This window comes from Ursus americanus, chromosome 24 (genome assembly GCF_024610735.1).
Source record: "Ursus americanus isolate L20-20 chromosome 24, mUrsAme1.1.p, whole genome shotgun sequence".
Classification (NCBI taxonomy): Eukaryota; Metazoa; Chordata; class Mammalia; order Carnivora; family Ursidae; genus Ursus; species Ursus americanus.
The window spans coordinates 3404447-3431663 of NC_142150.1; the positions used below are offsets into that span (position 1 = coordinate 3404447).

Genomic DNA, 27217 nt, shown 5'->3' on the forward strand with positions numbered 1-27217 from the left:
CAACCAATCTAAGGAAAAGGTGATTTTTATACTAATCTTACCAGAAAGAAAAAAAAAGGAAAAGGGAAACCATGTTAAATGTGCCTTTTTCTTAAACTGCTGCCCTCACTGCAAAGTTAACGCTATAGTGCAGCACCTACAACAGAGCAGGAAGAGACAGAGGAGGCTGCTCCACTTTTCACAACGGTAACTATAAACGTAAGAAATATCACTCAAAATTCTTACACCTGCATCCTAGAACTGAAAAATAAGCAATCAAATGCTCGGGTAAAGAGGAATGAGGAAGTTAAGTGGTGAATAAAAAATTAAACAAATTAGTAAAAAGCTCTTAATATTAATTTTTACATAAGAAAATACAGATTTCTATTTTTTCAAGTAATGTTCTTGGCCCTTTAATAGTAACTATTTTGAAAAAGAGGAGACTTGCAAAGTATGTTCTTCAAAATCAAAACTTTAATGCATTATTCCCAAGAAAATTTAAAAACTGTGGTTAAAGGAATTTGAACCTCCAAATTAAATACCATCATTCCTAAGTATTCTACTCAACAATTTCCCAATTTCAATGGTTTCTTCTTTTGTTATAACACAGAAATCTATAAAGAACAAAGCTTTTTTATTTCAAAGTTTCCAAAAGAATGCCAACTGCTTTTTACAGTTCCCATGAATATTAATTTTCATCCCCAAAGATATGCTTTACTCAACTGGCATGAAAAGATGACTTCACTGATTAAAAAAAAAAAAAAAAAAAGCAAGCAAGCAAGCAAGGACAGTCTTTCAGGAATCAAATGTCATGCAATTTTCTCAAATACCTGAATTTTTTTTTTTTTTTTTTTTTTACAAAAGGAGAATGCTAAGCTTTTCAGATCAATATGGCTACACACACACACACGTATTTTGGGCTTTGTTTTTTTTTTTTTTTTTTTTTTAAGAAAATGTAACCTAACAAATGAAGCAAATTTCCAATACCTACTTTTTAACTGTGTTTCTTTAAAATTTAGGTAAAAATTAAAAGTATTAATAGTGTCAAGTCATCCTCCTGACACCTTCCATCAATAATCTTCTTTTGTGCTACTAAAAATACATAAAAGCCATACTTGGTTTTTTTGCCTCAGAGGTGTAAAGTCTAACTGCCAATTTTGTTAAAAGGAATATTTAACTATTTAAAATGTGTAATGTCATATGTTAGCTTTTATTCTGTATGCAGAGATAACTGAGAAAACACATGTACACACACAAAGGCATCCTAAATAGTTACTCATAAGCAACCTAGGAAAAACCACAAGTTTTTTAAATCATATAAACTTCTATTTCATTTCTATGCTCCTCCATTTTATATTAGAGTGAACAGAAAAAGATACTAATTTTACAATGAGAAGGTATTTGATCCTAGTTTTGGACACACTGAAAAATCAAGTCTATATTGCCTGTATCATTTTTAACACTGGAGTTCCCACAACTACACACTTCACATTAACCTTTACTCTAGACCAGCACAGATTAGAAGACGACTACAAGTATCTCTCCTTCATTCTACTAACTACTTGTTAATAACATTTTTTTTAACTATCTATATGAAACTGACAATTCCTGCTGACTTTTCAGCTAACCAAACTTTTTTTTTTTTTCTTTAAACAATGCTGATACCTGCTATGTTTGGTGGTTGAATTTGGGATTCCTCAAGTGAAAAAAGCATATATTACTGTTAAATTCACTTTGTTAGATATAATTTAAGGTTTCAACCTGTGGAGATCGTTTAGGACCCTATCTTCATTAAATAGGTTTGTTTTTCCTGCTGATACAGCAAAGATTGTTAGAAATAAAACCAAGTTCAAGATCTGGCTCTACCATGTTCTGGTTGTATTAACTTGAGCAAGTTATATTTAACCTCCAAAGCTCAGTTCATCTGTAAAACAGGAGGAATACTACATTCCAACAGAGAATTACTGTAAAACTTAAATAATATGAAAGCGCTTTAAAATAATACAAAGAACTGGAATAATACAAACCTGCCCAACATTGTATTTGGCTGTGCAGTAAAAATGGACGGGTCTACAACAAATCTAGTGTTATCCACTATTAGCGTTACTCGTTCTGACGTTCTTACATTCCGAGCTCCTTCTTTTGCATTTTCATATACAAACACCATCTCCCCAGATGTCTTACAGCTCCCATCTGAACTTGACTGACTACTGTTTCTGCTGCTGTTCCCAGCACTGCTACTGGAACCATTTGGAGATGCCTTTTGAGGACGAGGACTGCTTGGACGAGAGGAACTGTGATCTTTTTCTCGTTCTGAAATAAAGATGTTAAAGTTATGTAAATTTTCCTTTAAAAAATTCAAGATCCACATACATCTTTTTAAAATTCTGATGTAAGAAAGTTGTTTTAAATCACAGCATTTCTGGGTGCCTGGGCGGCGTAGATGGTTAAGTGTCTGCCTTCGGCTCAGGTCATGATCTCAGGGTCCTGGGATCAAGCCCCAAGTTGGGCTCCCTGATCAGCAGAGTCTGCTTCTCCCTCTCCCTCTGCCCTTCCCCACCACCCCTGCTTGTGCACGCACATGCACTCTCTCAAAAAAAAAAAAAAAAAAAATCAAATCAAATCAAATCAAAGCATTTCTGCTTTTTGATTTCAAGTAACATTTTCACAGAACACCATTAAATATTATTTCCCAGGAATAAAACCTAAAGCATCAAAGTGTTTTCTAAATTAATTTTCATAGATTTTTATTAAAAGGATGTATAGCTGATAATGCTCAGCCAGACTAAGATCAAAATTAAGGTAAATTTTATGCTATTACACTCTTTAAATATATATGAAACTCAAGGAACAGAATAGTCTTACAAGTCAAATAAGCACTGAAAGTAAGTAAAAGATTAATAAAAATATGAACTTTAACTGTCCTAAATACTAAAAGTATTAGTACTACTCTAAGAACACAAAGTACAAAGTTTGAATTCTCATTATGTTAATTAGGCCATCTCCAAACTAGTAATTTATCTCACAAAAGCAAGGTCCCAAAGGAAGAAAAAGGGTCACTAAGGGCACAAGAGTATTTATTCTTTCAAATGACTTTCAGCGTCTACCAAATAAAATGGCTTCAATAGCTGATGATCAGTGCTTTTTTTCAATCTCACTTTTGTTGGAATAAAAGCAATGCCACAAATTCTAGAGGATCATATAATTACTATCCATAATTTTAACTAGGTAGGAAATATTGTTAAAATTCAGAAGATTTTCCTTTCGCTATTCCAATATCCTATAAAGGGAAAATTAAAACTAAGATTCTGTGATAAGTTCCCTTTAGAGCCTCGATAACTACACTTTAAAGGTGACCTAAAAATGTGCCTCCATCTCATCAGATTCATCAGCTTCTGCCAAATTCCTCTATGACTCAGGCTACTCAGAACACTCTGTACAGCTTTACTGATTATATAATTAGGTTTGCTATATCTCCAGAGATATTCTGACACCTCCATTTTATTGCCTGTTTCCAGAATGCTGGTAGCATCCCCAAAGCAAAATTAGCTGAATTAATAAAATCATTTATTACATCTTCCTATTCTCTTCCCAGGAACTGAACTTAGCATATTAACAAACGGTCAGCTCCTATTTACACTTGCATGGATTTTTGACTTATTAGCACTAGTTTGACTTTGAGGACCTACTTAGATACTGACAACCTAATTAAGCCCTAAGATAAATGACTTTGATTTATAACAATCAAAAACAATGTCAAATAGTCAAGGTATTAAATGTGCCCCTTCTCCAAGGGAAAATGAAAATCAGCAAGCTCACATTGCTAATGCACCTCTCCTTAATCACACTATTTATTTACCTGAAATGTAATAATGTTCATTTATAGTAATGAGCAGGAAGAAGAAAAAGACCTAAGCTACAAGAAAGCTGCTTCTTTGCCAAGAAAACAAAACACTTCACACCTTTTCATCTTCTATTTTTTAAATTAAACTTAAAATATTGTCAAAACTCAAAATAAATTACTACACGGTTATTCTAGCTCTCATTTCCTTTTCTAGCATGATTAACCAAGAATTCCTATCAATAGTTTACTACAGATTTTAAAAATAAACCACTGCTTATATATCACATAAATTAAATATCAATTTGAAAGATTAAGGGGCACCTGGGTGGCTCAGTCAAATATTTAAGTGTCTGCCTTCAGCTCAGGTCATGCATGACCCCTGGCTTCTAGGATCCAGCCCCACATCGGGCCTCTGCTCAGTGGGGAGCCTGCTCCTCTCTCTCCCTCTGCCTCCCCCCCCAATTTGCCATTCATTGGGGCGGGCGGGCTCTCTCAAATAAATAAAATATTTTTAAAAATTAAAAAATAAAAGATTAAAAAACCTCATATCACAGTTTTAAAGGCTTTTGAAATTACTTCTTCTATGAAACTGTCCTAGACTCAAAAAAATTCACTTTTAAGTTTCATTTAATAAGTTCACTTTTTATAGCAAGAATGAAGCTAAGCTAAAATAGAAGCAACTGAACGGAACTAAGGAGTTAATTTTACTCTTTAGTACTAGGCACAGTTCACTGTCATTATTGTTTTATAAAGGTAACTGCATGCTTTTAAAAACTGTCAGGAAGATTAGTTGATTTTAACATACCAGCATGGTGCTGTCGTGTTGGAGAAGTAACATTTCTAATACAAGGAGTGAGTTGAGATTCTGTTCTTTCGTGAGATGAATCTCGTGATCTGTCACTTGATCTTCGTCTGTCTCTTGATCGTTCATGTCCCCCGCTAGCACCGTGTAGACTCATTTTGGTGTGGTCAACAACTCCTTTAGCAACACGTGAGGGAGTACTGGTAAGTCAGAAAAGAAAATTAACCATAAAAGTGGAACATGAGATCACAAATGCTTTTAAAGAAAAAAGCAAGTAACATAAAACTATTATGAAGTTTAAGAATCAAATGCTACTTTACAATTCTGAAACGTAATTACCTTAAACTTGTAGGTTTTGTAAATGCTGGAACACAGTATCTTTAAAGATCACATAATCCAACTCAGTTTTTTTTAAGAATGAGAAAACTAAAGCCCAGGAATGTTAATTAACTTTTGAGTTAGTAGTAGTAGTAATAGTATTAGTACTAGAGACCACTCAGATTTCCTAAATATTGCTCAAATATTTTGCTCTCTTTGATTGGGGGGGGGGGGTTGGCAGAGAGAACACCAGCTTCCAGAACTCTTAAAAAATGAGCTATGGGGCTATATGGCAAGTATGGTCTCCTTGCCGTATAAAATAAGTCTACATGCTTACTTTAATCAACTTGACTTTCATTGAACTCCTTTCAAAATTTTTGAAAAAAAATTTTTTTTGAAAAGCATTTCTCTAAAAAGCTTAATTGTGCTGTGTAAAGTTACAGAATTTAAAATTTTTAAACATCTTATGTAAATTTGCTCATGAGAAGTGAGTAACTGAGAATGATGATTATCTAGTCTAGCTGATAGAATTAAGTCACGCAATTATTTATAAAGTTATATGTACTATGTGTACAATGCTGTAGAGAAGCTCCCTCAAGGAACTTAGGTGTATCAGTATCAGTAACAGATATGTATCAGTACTACATGAAGATGTAGAAATTTAAACAATTCAAGAGTTATCCCAAATACAAAACTGTTAAATATATCTCAAATATATAACTAATAAGTGAGAGATAGATAATAAATGCTTTAATATCTCAGGGGAAGAAGAAATCATTGTAGACTTGAGTTAATCACTGGTGAACCAGGTGCTGGCAACCAGATAAGATTTTAATAATCAAAGTACATTGTAGGTAGGAAAACTGACAGGAACAATAATGAGAGCTAGACCTAATATGTCTGGAAATTTACCATCTTATCATATACCATGGTGCATGGTTTAAAAATATTAGTTTTTTTTATAAGTAGAAACAGAAGAAACTTCACAGCTTTAGAGAAATACAGAAATACAATACAAATTGTATTTTAATACTTAGTTGCTCAACATGTTGAGTATTACTTAACATTTTGGAACCTTAGTTTCCTCATCTGTAAAATATAGGTTCTATTTACTTTGTAACGTTAATATGAGGATTAAATGAAGAAATGTAAGTACGCTAACCAACAATGTACCTAGCACAAGAGAATCACCCATTAAATACTAGTTTATTTAGTTATGACAAAGACATTAAAGTTCAATTACAAGACTGCTCAGAGTCACACAGTATTTAGTGGATATGCTGTAACCGAAGCCTTTTGATTAATTCCAGTACCCCCTCCATAATATTATCCTGCACTCCACCACTGAAACCACACTAGTTAAAATTTAAATCTTCTTGATTCAATTTTAAATCCCATAGTGCTTCTGGGACATCTCCTCTGTTGCCTTATTATCTACAATTCTTTGTTATTTTAATGTTTTCTTTCATTATGAAAATCAGTCATCACCCTCATTATAACAGACTACAAAGATAAAAGATACGGCTAACTTTGTATTTACCCTAAGAATTACTTCTAGGGAAATAAAGGGAACCTATTAACCTTTATCAGTTCTTTGTCTTTCATAAATTTACAGAGAAAAAAAAAATTCTACTCCCACCTTCTTTCTAGTGAAAAAGATCAGAACAGGATTGCATCCTTGGAATGTAATTTTTTTCTTATAGGAAAGATCCTACTGCATTTATGTTAAAAACCTCAGAGTAGAAACAATGGAATTTCTGGTTTGTGTCCTAAAGTAGGAAAAAGAAAGCAATCTACACAAACAGAAAAAGGATTATATACTGAAAAAGTAACTCCTCAAATTATTCTAGCTGTTAAGTTTTAAATGTGCTTAAATATGAATCTAACTGTTAATCTAACGGACAAGGTATAAACACAACCACAACTAAGGCAAATGTAGGACAAGTGTTCAGTATGAGTAAGGGCCAAGGAGACTGATTAATTGAAATGGCGTTATTCTACCAGACACCTCTGTAACTGAAACATTAAATGCTACTAAGCATTCATCCTGCTAAAATACTGGCTTCACCTCTAAGCTGTTTAGATTTTAAATAAATGCAAAAAGTGTCATCTTCCATTCTTTCTTTTCATTCCCAAATGGAATGTACTCTGAATCAGACCTTCAAAATCAGATGTCATGGAAGACTAATTATGTCCTACTTTATTTAATTAAATAATTTTAGACCAGAAAAGCACTCTAAGGGCAAAAATAATTAATACTTGTAAAAGAAAATGAGGACATGCAAGTTCAGAGGGGCTAAGTCTGCTTCATGTTACATTTAAAAGAGTCAGAGATCCGTGAACTGAGGACAGGTAAGGAGATGAAGATTACATCAACCCCAACATCTACTTCTAGTCAAGACAGAATGGCAAGAACTAAATTTACTTTCCTATCTGAAAACAAAACACCCAAAATGGACAAAATTTATAAAACATTATAAATGGAAACATGGTTTCCAAGACACAGTACATCAGCAAAGAAAGTGATCCCTGAAAGATGAAAACCAAATGAGATAAGCCCAACAACTGCTCCAAATTACTTTTTTTTTTTCCTCCAAATCACTATCTTAAGAGAGTTTCCAGAGTAAAAAGGGAGGTGAAACCCAGGCAGAACCTGGTATAGACTCAGGTAAGGATACCGAATTGGAGAGCTTGGGAATAGTAGGTGCCTAGAGTTCTCAGGAAAGAGTACCAGAGAGGAGAAAGCAGCACAGAGAAAACTTCAGAGATCTGCAGAGTCTTCTTAGAATATGGAGCTGAGTGCCAATCAGCAAATACATTTGAGGAAACTACATAAGGCTGGAGAAAGAACCAACTCAAAGGACTAGAAGATATGGTGACCAGGACTCATATAGGACTTATTCCCCCCCAGCAGGCTGGAAAACCTCATAATTCATAGGGCATTGGAGAAAGAATCTACAGGGTCGTGGCTCTGAAATGGAAATCAGACCTAGATGGGGCACTGTGCTAGTCACATCTAACAAATCTTAACAGCAAGACCTGAAAAGAATCTAATTGTTTCCAAGTAACTAAACTGAATCCTAAAACAAAGCTCAAGAATATTTATAGGAAAACAAAAATATCCAGCATCCAAACAAGGTAAAATACACAAGTAAGAGAAAAAAATCAAAATCAACTTGGAACTGGCATGTCTCAGAATTAGAAACAAAGGCATTAAAACAGTCATTATAATCATATTCCTCCAAAAGGTTATATAGAAATATAGAAGATAAAAAAGATGCAGATCAAACTTCCAAAGATAAAAATGCTATCTGAGATGAAAAAATAGACTGAATGGAATTAATGGAAGATTATACATTAACAGAAGAAAAGATCTGTGAATCTGAAGACACAGCAAGAGGAAATATCCAAAATAAATACAGTATTCATTATCAAAAAAATAAATGGAGTATGAGTGAGGGGCAGGTCAATTTCAAATGCCCTAATACAAGTTTAAATGGAGTCTATAAAGGAAAAGAAAAAATATTTGAATCATGTCTTGAAATATAATAAAAACTACATGTAACACACACAAATTCCACATTTTAAGAAAAATCAAAACACAAAACAAAAAACCCTGTGACCTATGTTTTATCTAGGTGAAACACCCTTCAAAAATAAAGAGGGAAATGCATTTTCAGACACACACACACACACACACACACACACACACACACACACAAAGATGAATGAACAAATTCATCAGGAGCAGACCAGCATTATAAGAAGAGTTATAGGAAGCCCTTTAGTGAGAAGACAAAGTAATGCCAGATGAAAATATGAATCTACACAAAGGGATGAAGAACACTGGAAATAGTAATTATGTGGGAAGATCTATGTTTTTTTTTAATTGTTTAAATCTCATTAAAAGATTTAAACAGATCTTAAAAATTTTTTAAAAATCTGTTTAAAATATTTAAAAAATCTCTTTAAAAGATTTAAACAATAATTATAACAATGCAGTATGGGACTTATACACATATAACTATAATAGCATAGTTTGGGATTAGAGACATAAAAGTACACTATTGTGGCTCTTAAATCATTTCTTGTGTCAATATCACTTGAAGGTAGACTGATAAAGATGTGTATTATAAGCCCTAAAGCAATCACTAAACTAAGGAAACAAAGAATTACAGGGAAAAAGCCAACAAAGAAGGGAAAAGGAAATCATTAAAAAGAAGAAGAAGAAGAAGATACAATTAATCCAAGAGGGCAAAGGAAAAAGGGAGAGGATGGGGAAACAAAAACAAATGGGACAAATAGAAAATAAACAGCAAGATGACAGACTTAACCTTAACCGTATCTATAATCACATTAAATGTAAGTGGCCTAACCCATAAAAGGTAGAGATTATCAGACTAGATACAAAAGTCAGACCCAACTATATATGTTGCCTACGTGAAACACACTTCAAATATAAAAGTACAAAGAGATTCAATATAAAAAGATAATGAAAGATCAACTATGCTAACACTAGTCAAGAGAAAGCAAAAGTAGCAATATCGATATCAAAATAGACCACAGAGCAAAGAATATTACCAAGGTATTTCATAAGAAAAAAAGGGATATATTCATTAAAAGCGTGTCCCAAAAGTTCTTCTGCTTTATAACAGAGCTTCGAGACACATGAAACAAAAACTGATAAAATTACAAGAACTCCATAATCATCCTGAGATTTCAATACTTGTAATACTTAATTGAGCAAATAGACAGAAAATCAGGAAAGATGAATAAAATTTGAACAACACTATCAACTGCCTTACCTGACATTTATAAAACATTTAACCCAGTAAGGGCAACCAACTCATTTGTTTCACATCCACGCAAAACATTTACCAAAACAGACAATATTCTGGCAACAAGTCTCCATGAATTTAAAAGAATTCGAACATACAAAATTTGTCCTCTGATTACAATGGAATTAGATTAAGATTCAGTAACAGAAAGATATATGGAAATTTCCCAAATATTTGGAAATTAACACCTTTTAAATAACACATGGAGCAAAGAAGCAAGCAAAAGGGAAAATGGAAAATTTTCAAGTAAAAAAACCCAATTAATCAAAATTTGTAGGATGGCATGACATTACAGCAGTAGTTAGGGAGGAAATTTATAGCATTAAGTGCCTATGTTAGAAAAAAAAGAAAGTTCTAAAAAAAATAGATAAATAACTTCAGTTTCCACTTTAAGAAACTAAGCAAAGACGAAATTAAATCCAAAATGGAAAAATCACTAACAAAGATCAGAATGGAAATCAAAATAATAGAAAACAGGAAAAAAAATAGGGAAAAAAAAAAATCAATGAAAACAAGACCTAGATCCTTTGAAAAAACCAATTAAATTTATAAACCTCTAACCAGACTGGGGGGAAAAAATTGAGAAGATACCAATTCCAATATTAGAAATGAGAAAGCTGACACCACTACAAAGGTCGCCTATATTAAAAGAGTAATAAAAGAGTATTATAAGTAACTTTATGCAAACAAGTTCATCAACTTAGAAAAACTAGACAAATTCCAAGCTACCAAAACTCACTCAAGAAGAAACAGAAAAGGTGAATAGCTCTATTTTTTTTTAAGATTTTTATTTATTTATTAGAGAGAGAGAGAGAGAACACATGCAGAGGGAGAAGGAAAGGGACAAGGAGACTCCCCGCTGAGCTCGGAGTCCAATTTGGGGCTCCATTTCAGGACCCTGAGATCATGACTGGAAGTGAAGTCAGATGCTTAACTGACTGAGCCACCCAGGTGCCCCTGAATATCTCTATTTCTATTAAAGAAATTGAATTTGTGGTTAAGAACCTCCCCTCTAAGAAAACTCCAGGCCCAGATGGCTTCACTGATGAACTCTACACTTCAGAGGGATATAATATCAATTCCACATAAACTCCTTCAGAAAACTGAAGACAACATACATATTTCCTAACTCATTCTATGCGTACCAAAACCAAAGACTTTATACGATAACCACAAATAGACATCCCTCAGAATATGCATATCTATTTGACTAATTAAAATTTTGTTTAAAATATGCAAAAAAACCTGCATCTCAGTATACATACAAAATACATTTGGCAAAATACAAAATCCATTCCTGATTAAAAAAAAAAAAATCCTTACCAAAGAGGGAATACAATGAAATTTCACCAACTGGATGAAAGATATCTATGGAAAACCTACAGCCGGCATCGTACTTAGTGGTTAAAGACCAAACACTCTCCAGCTAACAGCAAGAACAATACAAGGATGTCCACTCTCACCACTTTTATTCACCAATGTACTATAGATTCTAGCCAGAACAATATGTCAAGAAAAAGATCTAGAAGGCATCCAGATTGGAAAAGAAGTAAAACCATCCTTATCTGCAGACAATACAATCATTGATTGTAGACTCTAGTACAAAAAGTTACTAGAACTAATGAGTTTAACATGGTTACAGAATACAAGATCAGTATTCAAAGTCAACTGTATTTCCATATACATATGTTGATCCTTGAATAATGGAAGAGTTGAGGAACCAACCCCTGCACAGCTGAAAATCTGCACATAGCTTTTGACTCCCCCAAAACTTAACTATAATAGCTTACTGTTCACCAGAAGCCTTACCTATAAACAGTTAATACATATTTTATGTGTTATATTATATACTGTATTCTGACAATGAAGTAAGCTAGAGAAAAGAAAACGTTAAGAAAATCGTAAGGAACAGAAAATACATCTACAGTACTATTTATGTATATTTATTGAAAAAATCCACATATAAGTAGTCCTATGCAGTACAGACCCATGTTGCTTAAGGGTCAACTATACTAGCAACAACAGAAAAAATCAGAAATTAAAAATTTAAAAGACCACTTACAATAGCATCAAAAAACTGAAAGGATAAACCTGACAAAAGATGTGGAAGATCGGTATGCTAAAAACTACAAAACATTGCTGATAGTAATTTAAAAAGACCTAAATAAATGGAAAAATTTACCATGTTCACAAGTGAAATGACTCAATATTATTAAAATAGCAATTCTCTCCAAGTTGATCTACAGATACAATATAACTCCAGGGGCGCCTGGGTGGCTCAGTCAGTTGAGTGTCTGACTTCGGCTCAGGTCATGATCTCAGGGTTCTGGAGTTGGCCCTGCCTGGGGCTCCACGATCAGTGTGGAGTCGGCTTATCTTCTGCCCTTCCCCCTGCCCATGCTCTGGTTCTCTCTCATAAATAAATAAAATCTTTTAAAAAACCACAATATAATTCCAAAAAACTTAGCAGGTTTCTTACTCAAACTGATTCTAAAATTCATATAGAAGTGCAAAGGACCTAGAATAGCCTAAATAACTTTTTAAAAAGAACAGATATGGAACACTAACACAACCTAATTTCAAGGCTTATTATAAAGATATAGGAAAGAACACAGTGTGCTACTGGCATAATGACAGACAACTAGATCAATGAATCAGAAAAGGGCCCACACACATATATACAAGTCATTTTCAGTAAGGACTCAAAGTCAATTCAAGAGTCTTCTCATCAAAGAGTGCTGAAACAAACAGATATACAATGTACACTCCACCTCCAACACCTGGGGAAGGGGAATTTGCAGGTGAGGGGAGGAGAGTTTGTGTCATGCACAAAAGTGAACTCAAAATGGATCACAACCTGAAATCTAAAACCTAAAATTATAAAGTTTGAGGAGAAAAAAACGCAGAATTCATTAAAAAATAAATTGATGAGGTGTACCTGGGTGGCTCAGTCAGTTAAGCATCCAACTTGATTTTGGCTCATGTCATGATCTCAGGGTTGTGAAACTGAGCCCCACATTGGGTGTGGAGCATGCTTAAGAGTCATATTCTCTCTCTCTCTCCCGCCCCCCTTCTCCAAAACTAAATAAGTAAATAAATAAACTGATGAACTGGGGCTACATCAAAATTAAAAACTTTTTGGGGTGCCTGGGTAGCTCAGTTTGTTAAGTGTCTGCCTTTGGTTCAGGTCATGATCCCAGAGTCCTGGGATTGAGCCCCACATCAGGCTCCCTGCTCAGCAGGGAGATCTGCTTCCTCTACCTGCGGCTCTCCCTGCTTGTGTTCGTGCGTATGCTCGCTCTCTCTCTCTCTGTCAAATAAATAAATAAATAAAATCTTTAAAAAAATTAAAAACTTTTGCTCTTCAAAAGACATTGTTAGGAGAATGAAATCACATAGCCAATAAAGAACGTGTATTTAGAATATAAAGAACTCTCAATGTGCAAAAAATTTGAGATATAAAAGATGAGAAAAATAAGTACATGAAAAGATGCTGAACATCATCACTCATTAAGGAAATGCAAATCAAAACCACAATGTAACACCATCTCACATCTATCTGAATGACTAAAAAGAATGGCTGTATCAAGTGTTGATGAATATGTGTATGAAATGAAACTGTCACATACTCCTGATGGTAATGTAAAATGGTACCACCACTTTAAAAACTGTTTTGGAAAACAGTTGGAAAGTTTCTTAGGGGGGCGCCTGGGTGGCTCAGTCGTTAAGCGTCTGCCTTTGGCTGAGGGTGTGATCCCGGAGTTCTGGGATCGAGCCCCATGTCGGGCTCTTCCGCTGGGAGCCTGCTTCTTCCTCTCCCACTCCCTCTGCTTGTGTTCCCTCTCTCACTGGCTGTCTCTCTCTGTCAAATAAATAAAATCTTAAAAAAAAAAAAAAAAAAGAAAAAGAAAAAAGAAAGTTTCTTAGGAAGTTAAATATATGCTACCCATATGATCCAGCCATTCCATCTTATCTGTTTACCCAAGAAATAAAAGTATATGTTTATAAAAAGATACAAACATTGTTAGTTGCTTTATTTGTAACAGCTCCAAACTAGAAACAACCTAAATGTCTATGAACAGGTAACTGGATAAACAATTTGTGGTGAACAAATACAATGGAATACTACTCAACAAAAAAAGAGAAACGAACTATTAACACAAATTACAACATGGATAAAGTTCAAAATTATGCTGAGTGAAAGAAGCTAGATCCCTATACCACCCAAAAAAGAACACAGTAATATCAGGTTCTAGGAAACACAAACTAATGTACAGTGTCAGAAAAAACACTGGTGCTTGTATGGGCATGGGATATGGGGGCTGAAAGAGGCAGAAGCAAAGAGTTACAAAGGACCCCAAGGAGAATTCTTTCAAAAGGCCGTAACTACAAGAAAATGATGAAAGGAGAAAATTTCATAGGTAAAAGCAAACATATAATAAAATCAGTAAGGAGGCTGAAACACAAAAGTAGTAAAATCAATTATATCCACAAATATCAGTCAAGGGATACGCAAAATACAAAGATGTAAATATGACATCACATTCCTAAAATGTGGAGGGAAGAGTAAAAATGTAGTGCTTTTAGAGTATGTTCGAACTTAAGTGACCATCAACTTAATATAAACACCTAAATACATAAGATGTTATAATATGAACCTAATGGTAACCACAAACCAAAAAACTATAATAGATGCACAAAAAATAAAGAGAAAGGAATCTAAGCATAACACTAAAGAAAACCACCAAATCATGAAGGAAGAGAATAAGAGAAGAAGAAAGGAACAGAGAAGTACAGAACAACCAGAAAACAATGAACAAAATGGAAGTACATACCTATCAATAATTACTTTAAATATAAATGGACTAACAGTTCCAATCCAATAACTGTATGGATAAAAAAACAAGACCTATTATATGCTGCCTACAAGAGACTCACTTCAAACACATGTACAGATTAAAAGTGAAGGGCTGGAAAAACATAAACCCTGCAAATGGAAGTACAAAAAAAAGCCAGGGTGGCAATACTTACACCAAACAAAAAAAACTTTAAAACAGACTGTAGCAAAAAATAATAAGAAATAAACAGACTGTAGCAAGAGAAAAAGAAGGGTACTACAAAATAATAAAGAGATCAGTACAACAGGAGGGTATAACAATTATAATATCTATGCACCCAACATAGGATCACCTAAATGCATAAAGCAATTATTAACAGATATAAAGGGAGAAATTGAAAGTAATACAATAATAATAGGGGACTTTAACACCCCACTTATATCAATAATAGATCAGACAGAAAATCAACAAGGAAACAGTGACTGAATGACATATTAGACCAGATGGAGATGGACATAATAGTTATATACAGAACATTCCATCCAAAAACAGCAACATACACATTCTTTTCAAGAACACATGGAACATTCTATAAGGCAGATCATGTTAGTCCACAAAACAAGTCACAATAAATTTAAGAAGACTGAAATCATATCAAGCATCTTTTCTGACCACAATGGTATGAAACTAGAAATCAATCACAAGAAAGAATCTGAAAAGGACACAAATACATGGAGGCTAAACCACATGCTACTAAACAATGAATGGGTCAACCAAGAAAACAAAGAAGAAATAAAAAAAAATACATGGAGACAAATGAAAATGAAAACATAATGGTCCACAATCTTTGGGACACAGGAAAAGCAGTTCTAAGGGAGAAGTTTATAGCAACACAGGCCTACTTCAAGAAACAAGAAAAATCTCAAATAAACAACTCAACCTTACAACTAAAAGAGCTAGAAAAAGAACAACCAAAGCCCCAAGCTAGCAGAGGGAAGGAAATAATATAGATTAGAACAAAAACAAATAAAATAGAGGACTGAAAAATAGGGAAGAGCAATGAAACCAGGAGCTGATTCCCCAAAAAGATAAACAACGTTGATGATAAGCCTTTAGCCAGACTCAAGAAAAAAAGAGAAAGGCTGAAATAAAATCAGAAATGAAAGAATAACAACACCACAGAAATATAAAGAATTATAAAAGAATATTATGAAAAACTGTGTGCCAACAAATTGGACAACATAAGAGAAATGGATAAATTCCTAGAAACATATTATCTTCCAAGACCAGGAAGAAACAGAAAACTTAAGCAGATCAACTACTAGTAATGAAATTGAATCAGTAATCAAAAACCCCCCAACAAACAACAGTCCAAGACCAGATGGCTTCCAAGGTGAATTCTACCAAACATGAAGAGCTAATATATATTCTTCTCAAACTATTCCAAAAAATAGAAGAGAAAGAAAAACTGCCAAATTCATTCTACGAGACCAGCATTACCCTGATACCAAAACCAGGCAAAAACACTGCAGAAAAAGAAATCTATAGGTTTTCTCTGATAAACACAGATGAAAAAAATCTTCAACAAAATATTAACAAACTGAATTCAACAAAACATTAAAAAAGTAATTCACCACAATCAAGTATAGTTTATTCCAGGGATGGAAGGGTCTTTCGAAATTCGCAAATCAATGTGACACATTACATTAAAAAAAGAAGGGATAGGGGCGCCTGGGTGGCTCAGCTGTTGAGCGTCTGCCTTCGGCTCAGGGCGTGATCCCAGGTCTCTGGGATCGAGCCCCGCATCAGGCTCCTCTGCTGGGAGCCTGCTTCTTCCTCTCCCACTCCCCCTGCTTGTGTTCCCTCTCTCTCTGGCTGTCTCTCGCTCCGTCAAATAAATAAAATCTTAAAAAAAAAAAAAAAGAAGGGATAAAAATCATATGATCATCTCAGAAAAAGAATTTGACAAAATACAACATCCATTCAGGATACAAGCTCTCAACAAAGCAGGCTTAGAGGGAACAAACTTCAACATAATAAAAGCCATATGTGAAAAACCCACAGCTAACATCATATTCAATGATCAAAAAACTGAGAGCCTGTCCACTAAGATCAGGAACAAGGATATCCATTCTTACCACTTTTATTCAACATAGTACTGGAAATCCTAGATGCAACAGTCAGACAAGAAAAAGATATAAAAGGCATCCAAATTGGTAAAGAAGAAGTATAACTCATCATTTGTAGATGACATGATACTACATACAGAAAACCCTAAAGACTCCACCAAAAAACTCTTAGAACCAATAAATGAATTCAGTAAACTTGCAGGACACAAAATCAATATATAGAAATCTGTTCCATTTCTATACACTAATAACAAAGTAGCAGAAAGAGAAATTAAGAAAACAATCCCATTTACAATTGCACAAAAAAGAATAAAATACCTAGGAATAAATTTAACCAAGGAGGTGAAAGACCTATACTCTGAGAACTATAAAACACTGATGAGAGAAATTGAAAGCAACACAAACAAATGGAAAGATATTCCATCCTCATGGATTGGAAGAATTAGTATCGTTAAAATGTCCATACTACCAAAAACAATCTATGAATTCAGTATAATCCCTATCAAAATACCAACACCACTTTTCATAGAACCAGAACAAATAATACTAAAATTTGTTTGGAACCACAAAAGACTGAGAATAGCCAAAGCAATCTTGAAAAAGAGTAACAAAGGTGGAGGTATCACAATCCCAGACTTCAAGATATATACTACAAAGCTATATTAATCAAAACCGTATGGTACTGGCACAAAGACAGACACACAGACCAATGGAACAGAACTGAGAGTTCAGAAACAAATTCATGCTTACGTGATCAATTAACCTACAACAAAGAATATACAATGGGGAAAAGACAGCCTCTTCAATAAATGGTGCTGGGAAAACTGGACAGCTACATGCAGAAGAATAAAACTGAACCATTTTCTTACATCATACACAAAAGTAAACTCAAAATGGATTAAAGACCTAAATGTGAGATGGATTAGAACTCCTAAAAGAAAACATTGGCAATAATCTCTTGGACACCGACCTTAGCAACAGATTTATGAATATGTCTCCTCAGGAAAGGGAAACAAAAGCAGAATTAAACTACTGAAACTACAACAAAATAAAAACCTTTTGTACAGCAAAGGAAACCATCAATAAAACAAAAGGCAACCTACTGAATGGGAAAATATATTTGTGAATGATATATCTGATAAGGCATTAATATCCAAAATGTATGAAGACAACTCAATACCAAAAAGCACCAACTAATCTGATTAAAAAATAGGCAGAGGACCTGAACAGACATTTTTCCAGAGAGGACTACAGATGGTAAACAGACACATGAAAAGATGCTCAAATCACTAATCATCAGGGAAATGCAAATCAAAACCATGATGAGGTATCACCTTACACCAGTCAGAATGGTTAAAACCAAAAAGATAAGAAATAACAAGTGTTGGTGAAAATGTGGAGAAAAAGGAATCCTCCTGCACAATTGATGGGAATATAAACTGGTGCAGCCACTGTGGAAAACAGTGGTGGAAGTTCATCAAAAAAATTAAAAATACAAACAACATATGATCCAGTAATCTCACTACTCATATTTACCCGAAGAAAACAAAAACACTAATTCCAAAATATACACACCTATGTTTATTGCAGCACTATTTACAATAGCCAAGATATGGAAGCACCCCAAGTATCCATTGACAGATGAATGAAAAAAGAAAATGTAGTATACATATTATAATAGAATATAGCTATAGAAAAGGATGAGATCTTATCATTTGCAACAGCATGAATGAACCTAGGGGGTACAATGCTAAGTGAAATAAGTCAGAAAGAAAAAGACAAATACCATATGATTCCACTTATATGCAGAATCTAATAAACAAAAAAAATGAAGAAAAAAAAAACGGATTCTGAAATACGAAGAACCGGTGGTTGCCAGAGGGGATGTGGGTAAGGGGGATGAATGGAATAGATAATGGGGATTACGTTAAGTACAAATTTCCAATTATAAAATAAGTCATAGAGATGGAAAGTACATCATAAGGATTATAGTCAATAATATCGTAGTATTAATGTTTGGTGACTACACTTTTCCTGGTGAGCGCTGAGTAATGTATAGAATTGTTGAATCAATATGTTTACACTTGAAACTAACATAACATTTTATGTTAATTACACTTCAACATTAAAAAAAAGGGGGGGACTTCAATGAAACTTTTGGGTGTGATGAGTATGTACACCTCCTGATTTCAGTGAAGTTTCATGAGTGCGTACCTACATCAAAACTTATCAAACTCTACACCAGAACTGGCCTCTTGGCTAAAACATGGTTTGCTTAAGTTAAGGCTATCCTCCCAGGAAGTTTCTAGTCAGTCATTTCAATTACACTTAATAAAAGTCATGCCATCTTCTCCTAATAAATCCTAAATTCTCTTTCACTAGCCAACATAGATTTTTGCATTCCCTCTTATAACATGGTTCACGTTCTCATGAAACCAAAAGCCTTTCTACAATAAGATTAAAAACAACTACCATCTCCACCTGAACACCACGTGAAAACCTCACGGATCAGTATTACCCAAGTTACTGCAGAAACCCAAGATCAGAATCCTTAATCATGACTCCTCTAAAATCACAATTTTCATCAATAAGAAATATCACTCACAGCACCTCTAGTTACATAAATAAACCAACCTTAAACACAAATCCTGCCAAAACAAAACATTTCCATTTTTAAATCTTGGAACTTCATAACCTAATAATGCTTCTGATTTATCTTACACCAACTTTTCACTTAACTTCAAAATCATGCTTTGAAGCATGCGGTCAATCAAGAGGCAGTTGATTGACCAAAAATACTTAAATCTTACTAAAATGTTCACTCTCAAAAGCAAACATGTATTTATATCAAACTTCAGAATATTCATTTTGTATGAATTTTTGCTTATGACCTTGCCACCTAATTTGTTTAAAATTTCCGATTATGGCAACAGATTCCAATGGCAGGCAAGCTCCTAAGGACTGAAGAGAAATTTAAGGGTCTCTTTCATTTTGTTCAGTGAAACTAAAAAACTCCTGCAGGGAAGAAAAATAGTAAAGTAATATGTACAGAACTTTAAAAGTCCAACAGTACTGCAAAATATGTAACAAAAGCCATGCCATTCTCTGAAAGGATAAATAAACGGTGGTACATCCACAGAATGGAGCAGTACTCAGAAATAAGAACTACTGATATGCACAACAATGTGAACGGATATGAGGGCATTATATGATATAAAAACCCAAACCCAAAAATTTATACACTATCTGATTACATTTACGTAACAGTCTCAAAACGACAAAATTATAGTGATTGACGGAGAACAAATCAAGGGTTGCCAGAGGTTAAAAGTGGGGGAAAAGGGTGTGGCTCTAAAGAGACAGCATGAGGGAGTTTGCTTGTGGTGATGGCAACAGCACCTGATTGTGGAGGTAGTTACACAAATCTATATATTTGATAAAATATCACAGAATATATGCCAGAAAAAAGTTCATATAAAAACTGATTTCTACAGTTTAGTTATAGTATTGTATATTGTACCGATGTCAATCTCCTTCTTTGCTAATGTACTACACTTATGTGATGTTATTATTAAGGAAAGCTGGGTGAAGAGTACCCAGGAACTCACTGCACATTTTTGCAATTTCTTGTAAAATCTAAAACTATTTCACAAAAGGAAGTTTAATAAACATAGAAAAGGCAAGACAATGCAGAGACAAAAAAAGCAAAACTATATTTAATAAACTCAGTGATTTGAAAAGATATTATTCCCATAAGAGGAGGGATACGGTTTAAAAAAAGAGAGAGACTGAGAGTTCTTAGAAATTCAACACACAACAGCAGAAGCTTTTAAAGTTACTAGAAGGACTGAAAGATAAAATTGGGAATAAAAGACAAAAGAACAGAAAGTAAAAGAGAAATGAGAAAATTAGAAAAATAATGAATCAGGTCAACATTCAAACAACATATGTTCAGAGAGAACAGAGAAAATGGAGAGAAATTATACATGAAAAATTTCCAGAAGTAACTGATATTAGGAAGCACTGCTACTATCAAACAGACACTAGTTGTAACAAATACACAAAAGCAAAATATCTACCAAGTGAATCATATTCACTTATATATGACACCCTTATGTAGAATACACATGATACAACCTTACGTGGTAGCACTTTCCTAGTTTGAGGAATTATATTACTTATCTTTAAACACTTCCAGCAACTAACATCATAACTGGTGCACCTTATTAATATTTGTTGAATTTAGCTGAAGTTTCAGGGTATATATAATATCTAAGCATTTTCCCTTCATTGGTTGTTTATTCCTTGTCAAACATTACTCTGTGTGTGTGTGCGCACACACAGAGAGATATGGAGCTTTACAAATTTACTAGTTGTTTTAAACATTTAATCAATGTTTTAAGACCTACTTTTTTTTTAAAGGTTTTATTATTTATTTGAGAGAATAAAAGCGAAAGAGATCACAGAGGGAGAGGGAGAAGCAGACTCCACCGAGCAGGAAGCCTGACACGGAGCTTGATCCCAGGACTCTGGGATCATGACCTGAGCTGAAGGCAAACACTTAACCAACAGAGCCACCCAGGTGCCCCATAACCTACTTTTTCTTAAAAATGAGATGAGTATCCTTGTAAATTTTGTGTTAGATGTTCCTATCCATTAGTCCTTTAAAAAGCAGTATTTTAAATTCCTATTTTTATTTTGGGGAAAATTAAGCTGTTTTTATTAGTATAAGAAGTATCAGGGGCGCCTGGGTGGCACAGCAGTTAAGCGCCTGCCTTCGGCTCAGGGCGTGATCCCGGCGTTATGGGATCGAGCCCCACATCAGGCTCTTCAGCTATGAGCCTGCTTCTTCCTCTCCCGCTCCCCCTGCTTGTGTTCCCTCTCTCGCTGGCTGTCTCTATCTCTGTCAAATAAATAAATAAAATCTTTAAAAAAAAAAAAGTATCATATCTTATGTTTTAGCTTTTTTAACACTTTTAAATGATTTCATATTAATATATTGTTAAGCACTTAATTTGCATATGCTTTTTATAAGCATTTTTAAGGTTTTAAGAGATGCAAAACCATGGCTTGAGGACCAAATGCAACCCATTACTTGATTTTGTAAATAAAGCTTTATTAAAACATAACTATGGCCATTCATTTATACATTATTTATGGCTGTTTTCACTTTATAATGGCAAAACTGAGTGGCTGCAACAGACTGTGTAGTCCACAGAGCCAAAAATATTTACTATTCAACCCTTTACAGAAAATGTTTCCTATTCTTATGTTAAGTGTCATGATGATTTAAGAAATGCTATCAAACTTCTAAATCTATTTCCGACAGATTTAACAGAAATTTCTCTCATCTTTTCCCTTTTTTGTCAACTAGCCTTTCTACAAGCTTTTTGTTCTGCTTAATACATGATCAGTTCTCCAAGGAACAAAGGCTAATTACTGAAAAGGGCAGTTCTCAACTGAGGACTGAGCTATGCTCTCAAAAGTCAACTGTAAGTATGTGGTTTGATCAATTTTTTTCCATAGAAATATTTTAAATGATACTTAAATCCCAGATTTTCCCACTAAAGACAACTACAGCAAGAAATATAGCCCAAGAATAGTCTTAATACTAGTCCTAAACCCTAACATCTTTCTCTTCTCCTTAAAAATCCCATCGTCAGATATGTCAGCAACTGAAGTAAGGCAGAAGCAGTCGCAGCAGCAAGAAAGTTCCATGGAAAAAAGAACCCTTGTACACTGTTGGTGGGAATGTAAACTGGTGCAGCCACTGTGGAAAACAGTATGAAGGTTCCTCAAAAAATTAAAAATAGAATTACCCTATGATCCAGTAATTCCACTGCTGGGTATTTACCCAAAGAAAATGAAAACACTAATTAAAAGGATATATGCAATACTATGTTGACTGCAGTATTATTTACAACAGCCAAGATATGGAAGCAATTCAAGTGTCCACTGATAGGTGAAAGGGTAAAGATGTGGTGTATATATATGGTATACACATACAAAAAATGGACTATTACTCAGCCCTAAAAAAAGAATGAAACCTTGCCACTTTGCCACTTGCAACAACATGGATGGACCTAGAGGGTATAAGGCTAAGTGAAATAAGTTATTCAGAAAAGACAAATACCATATGATTTCACTCATGTGTGGAATTTAAGAAACAAAGCAAACAAAAACAAAAAAGAGACCAAAAAAACCCACTCTTAAATACAGAGAACAAACTGGTGGTTGCCAGAGGGAAGGTGGGGAGGGGGAATAGGAGAAATAGATAAAGGAGAAGATCTTGATGAGCAGTGAGAAATATACAGAATCGTTCAACCATTAGATTGTAAACCTGAAACTAATATAACACTGTATGTTAATTATACCTGAATTAAAAAAAGTTTCATATACTGTTGCATGACCACTCTAAGAGCATCTTTTCTGTGAAGTCAAATGAAGACCTAGATCCTAAAAATTCTGACAGAAAAGTACCCCTTAAGGGCAAAGATTTAATGTTTTATTACCAGGGTAAAGTTTTCTCAACTAATAAAAACTAATTTCATGCAAACAGCAAAGGACCTAAAGGTTTCTTTAACTATCAAAATGTCTATTCCTTTGCTTCTAGCTTTTGGCCTTTTTTAATAAAGGAAGATGTTGCTAGGCAAGCATCTCTCCAAACTGAGGAGTCTCTGAATTGAAGTTATAATATCTAAATGTTATACTGCTAATTTTTTCAGTTCTAAAAAAAAAAGCATAGTTAAAATTCATCAGTAGGTATCAGGTGCTTACAACATACAGTGACAACTAAACCCTATAATAACTAAAATTACCCTTACTCTCCTATCCTTTATCCTAAAAATTTGTTTTAACATGCATTCAATCTACAAAAAAAATCACTGAACACAAATCATATGCCATTTACTATTCTAGTTCTGATGGATATAACCAAGAAAGTCTGTGCCCTCAAAATTAATACAATCAAGGGGGGAAAAAAACACAGAATATATACAAATAAATACATTAAATATTATATGGTAATAGATGCTATGAGGAAAAATGAAGCAGGGTAAAGAGGACAGACACTCATTTTGAGGTATGAGGTTCTATCTTATATAGAATGGTGAAGGTGGGACTATCTGAGAAGATGTCTGAGCAAAGATCTAAGGAAGGGAGAAATAGAACTATGAGAATACGTGAGGATACAAAGACCCTGCGGTAAGAGTAATCTTTGGACTTTTCATGGCATTCAAGAAGGCCAGGATAGCTGAAGCACAGAAAGCAAGACAATGTTAAAAGATGAGCTCAGGGGCACCTGGGTGGTGCTATCAGTTAAGCATACAACTTAGTTTCAGCTCAGGTTGTGATCTCGGGTCATGGGATCGAGCCCCACATCAGGCTCTGTGTTCAGTGTGGAGTCTGCTTGTCCATCTCCCTTTGCCCCTGCCCCCTGCTCACAGCCCTCTCAAACAAACCTTAAAAAAAAAAAAAAAAAAAAAAAAAGGTCAGAAAAACAAGACTAGGACCAGATTATGAAGGGCCTTAAAAGAATGCTTAAGGGTTTTTGCAGGGCTCCTGGGTGGCTCAGTTAATTAAGTATCTGCCTTCAGCCCAGGTCATGTTCTTGGGGTTCTGGGATGGAGCCCCACGTTGGGCTCCTTGCTCAGTGGGGAGTCTACACCCTCTCCTTTTGCCCCTTCCCCTCACTCGTGTGTCCTCTCTCTCTCAAATAAAGTCTTTTTTAAAAACCTAAATAAATAAATAAAGGGGTTTTGCTTTTGATCTGAGTGATATGGGTACCACTGAAGTGTAAGTTACATAATCTACCTTACATTAGATCAAGTGGACAATGGAAGGAAGGATGCAAATGCAGAATCAAATGACCAATTCAGGGACTACTGCAAATAATTCAGGTGACAGCTAAAAGTGACTTGGACCAGAGTCGTAGCAGTGCACGTGGCAGAGTGGACTAGACTATACATTTTGGAGAATAAGACTTTGAAATTTCAGAGATTAAATGTAGGAGGTGAGAGAGAGGAGTCAAAGATGACTCTATTATTTTGGTCTTAGCAACTATAAAAATGGAAGTTCCATTTACTGCATGAGAATGAGAGTGGAAAGATTAGGTTTGGAAAGTGTAGGTATACTGGAGATTTGTAAAGAGTGAGAGGTTTATTCAACATCCAAATGCAGATGTCAAATAAGGAGTCAGACGCATAAGTCTAAAGTTCAGGGGAAAGGTCCAGGTTAGAGATAAAAATTTGGGAACTGGAAATCACTATATACTTAACGGTCTCAAGCAACTCCCTACCATAGAAAATTATAAAGTAGTTTTAAAATATAGCTAACCACCAGGGGCACCTGGGTGGCTCAGTCTGTTGAGCGTTGGGACTCTTGATTTAGGCTTGGGTCATGATCTTGTTGGTCATGGAATCAAGCCCCACATCAGGCTCTGCATTCAGCAGAGTCTGCTTGGGATTCTCTCTCTCCCTCCCCCTCTACCCCCCAACATGTGCACTCTCTCTCTAAAATAATGAACAGATCATATATATATAGCTAACTACTATTAAAAGCTCCACAGATCTAAATTAATGGTCAGATACATTTTGCATCTACTGATTAGTCATTTATTCAACAAATATTTACTAAGTACTTTGTGCAAGTTGCTGTTCATGATTGAGAATAATATAATGCACACATAATCACGTACATTTAAAGGTGATTCAAAAATTTTTAATTACTTTTAAAAAACTTTTGGAGCATCTATCCTACTTATTACTTATTAAAGGGGGGGGGGAATAAGCCAGTGGAAAAAAAGATATGAGCTACAAGATTTAGTTTTAGAAATACATAACAAATAGTCAATATTTTAATGAATTAGTTTCACAAAACATGTTTCTAGAGAGAAATAGCAATCCAACAGTCACTTGTATTTCCAAATGGCCTTTTGAAAACACAAACTGACTTATTCCATTAAATTCCCTCTTATATCCTCATTCCAAAATTTTAAGCAATAAAACAATTAAAAATCTAAACTACTCTGCTAAACTAAATTAGATTGATAAAAGTAAAGAATGAAAGCATTTGCATCAGAAGCCCTTTGATACTGGTCATTCAATATACCTAAGTATCCTGAGAAGTACTCATAGAAACACAGAATCAAAGTTTAGGAAAACCCTTTTAGAACACGTAATCCAAACACCTATCTAATTTCTGAATCTCATCTATCAAGTCCCCATGAATTGGCTGACCTACTGCTGTTTATGACAGGGAAGAGTAACTTGGTTTTTTCTTTTTAACAGTTCTGTTCAATCTTTGGAAAGCTCTGACTCTTAGACAATTCTTCTTAACATTAAAGCTTAATTAAATCTTGTCCTCTGCCCCTAGTTCAGGGTTTTGGACCAGTTAATTATTTGTTGTGGGAAGCTGTCCTGTGCATTGTAGGATGTTTAGTAGCACCCCTGGCCTCCACCCACTAGATACTAGTAGTACTCTCTCCTCCCAGTCGTTAACCAAAAATGTCCTCAGACGTTGCCAAAGCCCAATGAAGGGCAAAATCACGCCTCTACTTGAGAACCACTGCCCCAGTTCTAACTGCTAGGGCCAAATAACTATATTAACAACACTAAGATCTGAGCATTTAATACATGCCAGGCACAATTCTGAGCACTTTACATATATTTTAATTTAATCCTCAAAACCATCCCCAGTTGAGAAAAAGGGAAGCTTAGAGGCTAAGGAACTCGCCTAAAATCTGATAGCAAATTAAATGGCAGGTCTGAGATGTGAACTAAGCAGTTCAATTTCAGAGCTCATGCTTTCCACCTCAAACGAGTCTGACTCAAACCAAGTCTAGTGTCATTTCCAAAGGGTAACTCTTCACAATTTGAAGATGCCTCTTACAATGAGATTCCTTAATATCAATCAGAACTGCTCCCAGGACCTCCCATTCAGTTCCTTAAGCTTACAAGGTTTCCACCTTCTTCACATCCTTCCTTTGAATATACACAGAACTAAAGACAATAATACTTTGCTGTACAGTAGAGTGGCTCTAGCCTTCTTTTCCACTAATTGTGATTTTTTCTTTTTTAAGCAGGGAGGGTGGGTGAGAAAAATGGAATGATGGCAGCCATATTGTACTTTTGTTTTATATCAAATTTACTGCCAAAAAACACCCCCAGGTCTTTTCCATGTGTGATGTTGCAAAGCCATGCTAACTTTATATGAATGTTTTTCAGGCCTTATGTATACTCCAAAAAAAATTCATTTAAACTTAGTCCAACAATACAAACTCAGAAGTCGTTTTGAATCATTTAGTTTATCATTTCCTATCCTTCTTTCTTCACTGCCCCCTATAATTTGATAATTTGCCTTCCCCAGACATGCAATGAGACAAAACAAAGAACAAAGCCACCTTCCAAGATCAGTATTTTTGGGTAGGGTCATTCAAAATCAAAACTGTGTTGATTAACAGAAACAACTTA

General features: G+C 34.6%; 1 protein-coding gene across 6 annotated transcripts in view; it reads right to left on the reverse strand.

Annotated features, from left to right (window-relative positions):
* Positions 1 to 27217, reverse strand: part of BTBD10 (BTB domain containing 10) — a 74505-nt gene that overhangs the window by 16667 nt on the left and 30621 nt on the right. For all 6 annotated transcript variants that reach the window (XM_087855289.1, XM_045796526.2, XM_087855290.1 and 3 more), the window contains 2 exons: positions 4629 to 4825; positions 2007 to 2292 (listed from right to left, as the gene is read on the reverse strand). In XM_087855289.1, the coding sequence (XP_087711415.1) occupies positions 2007 to 2292; positions 4629 to 4825 (483 nt within the window). The remainder of the gene's footprint in view (positions 1 to 2006; positions 2293 to 4628; positions 4826 to 27217) is intronic.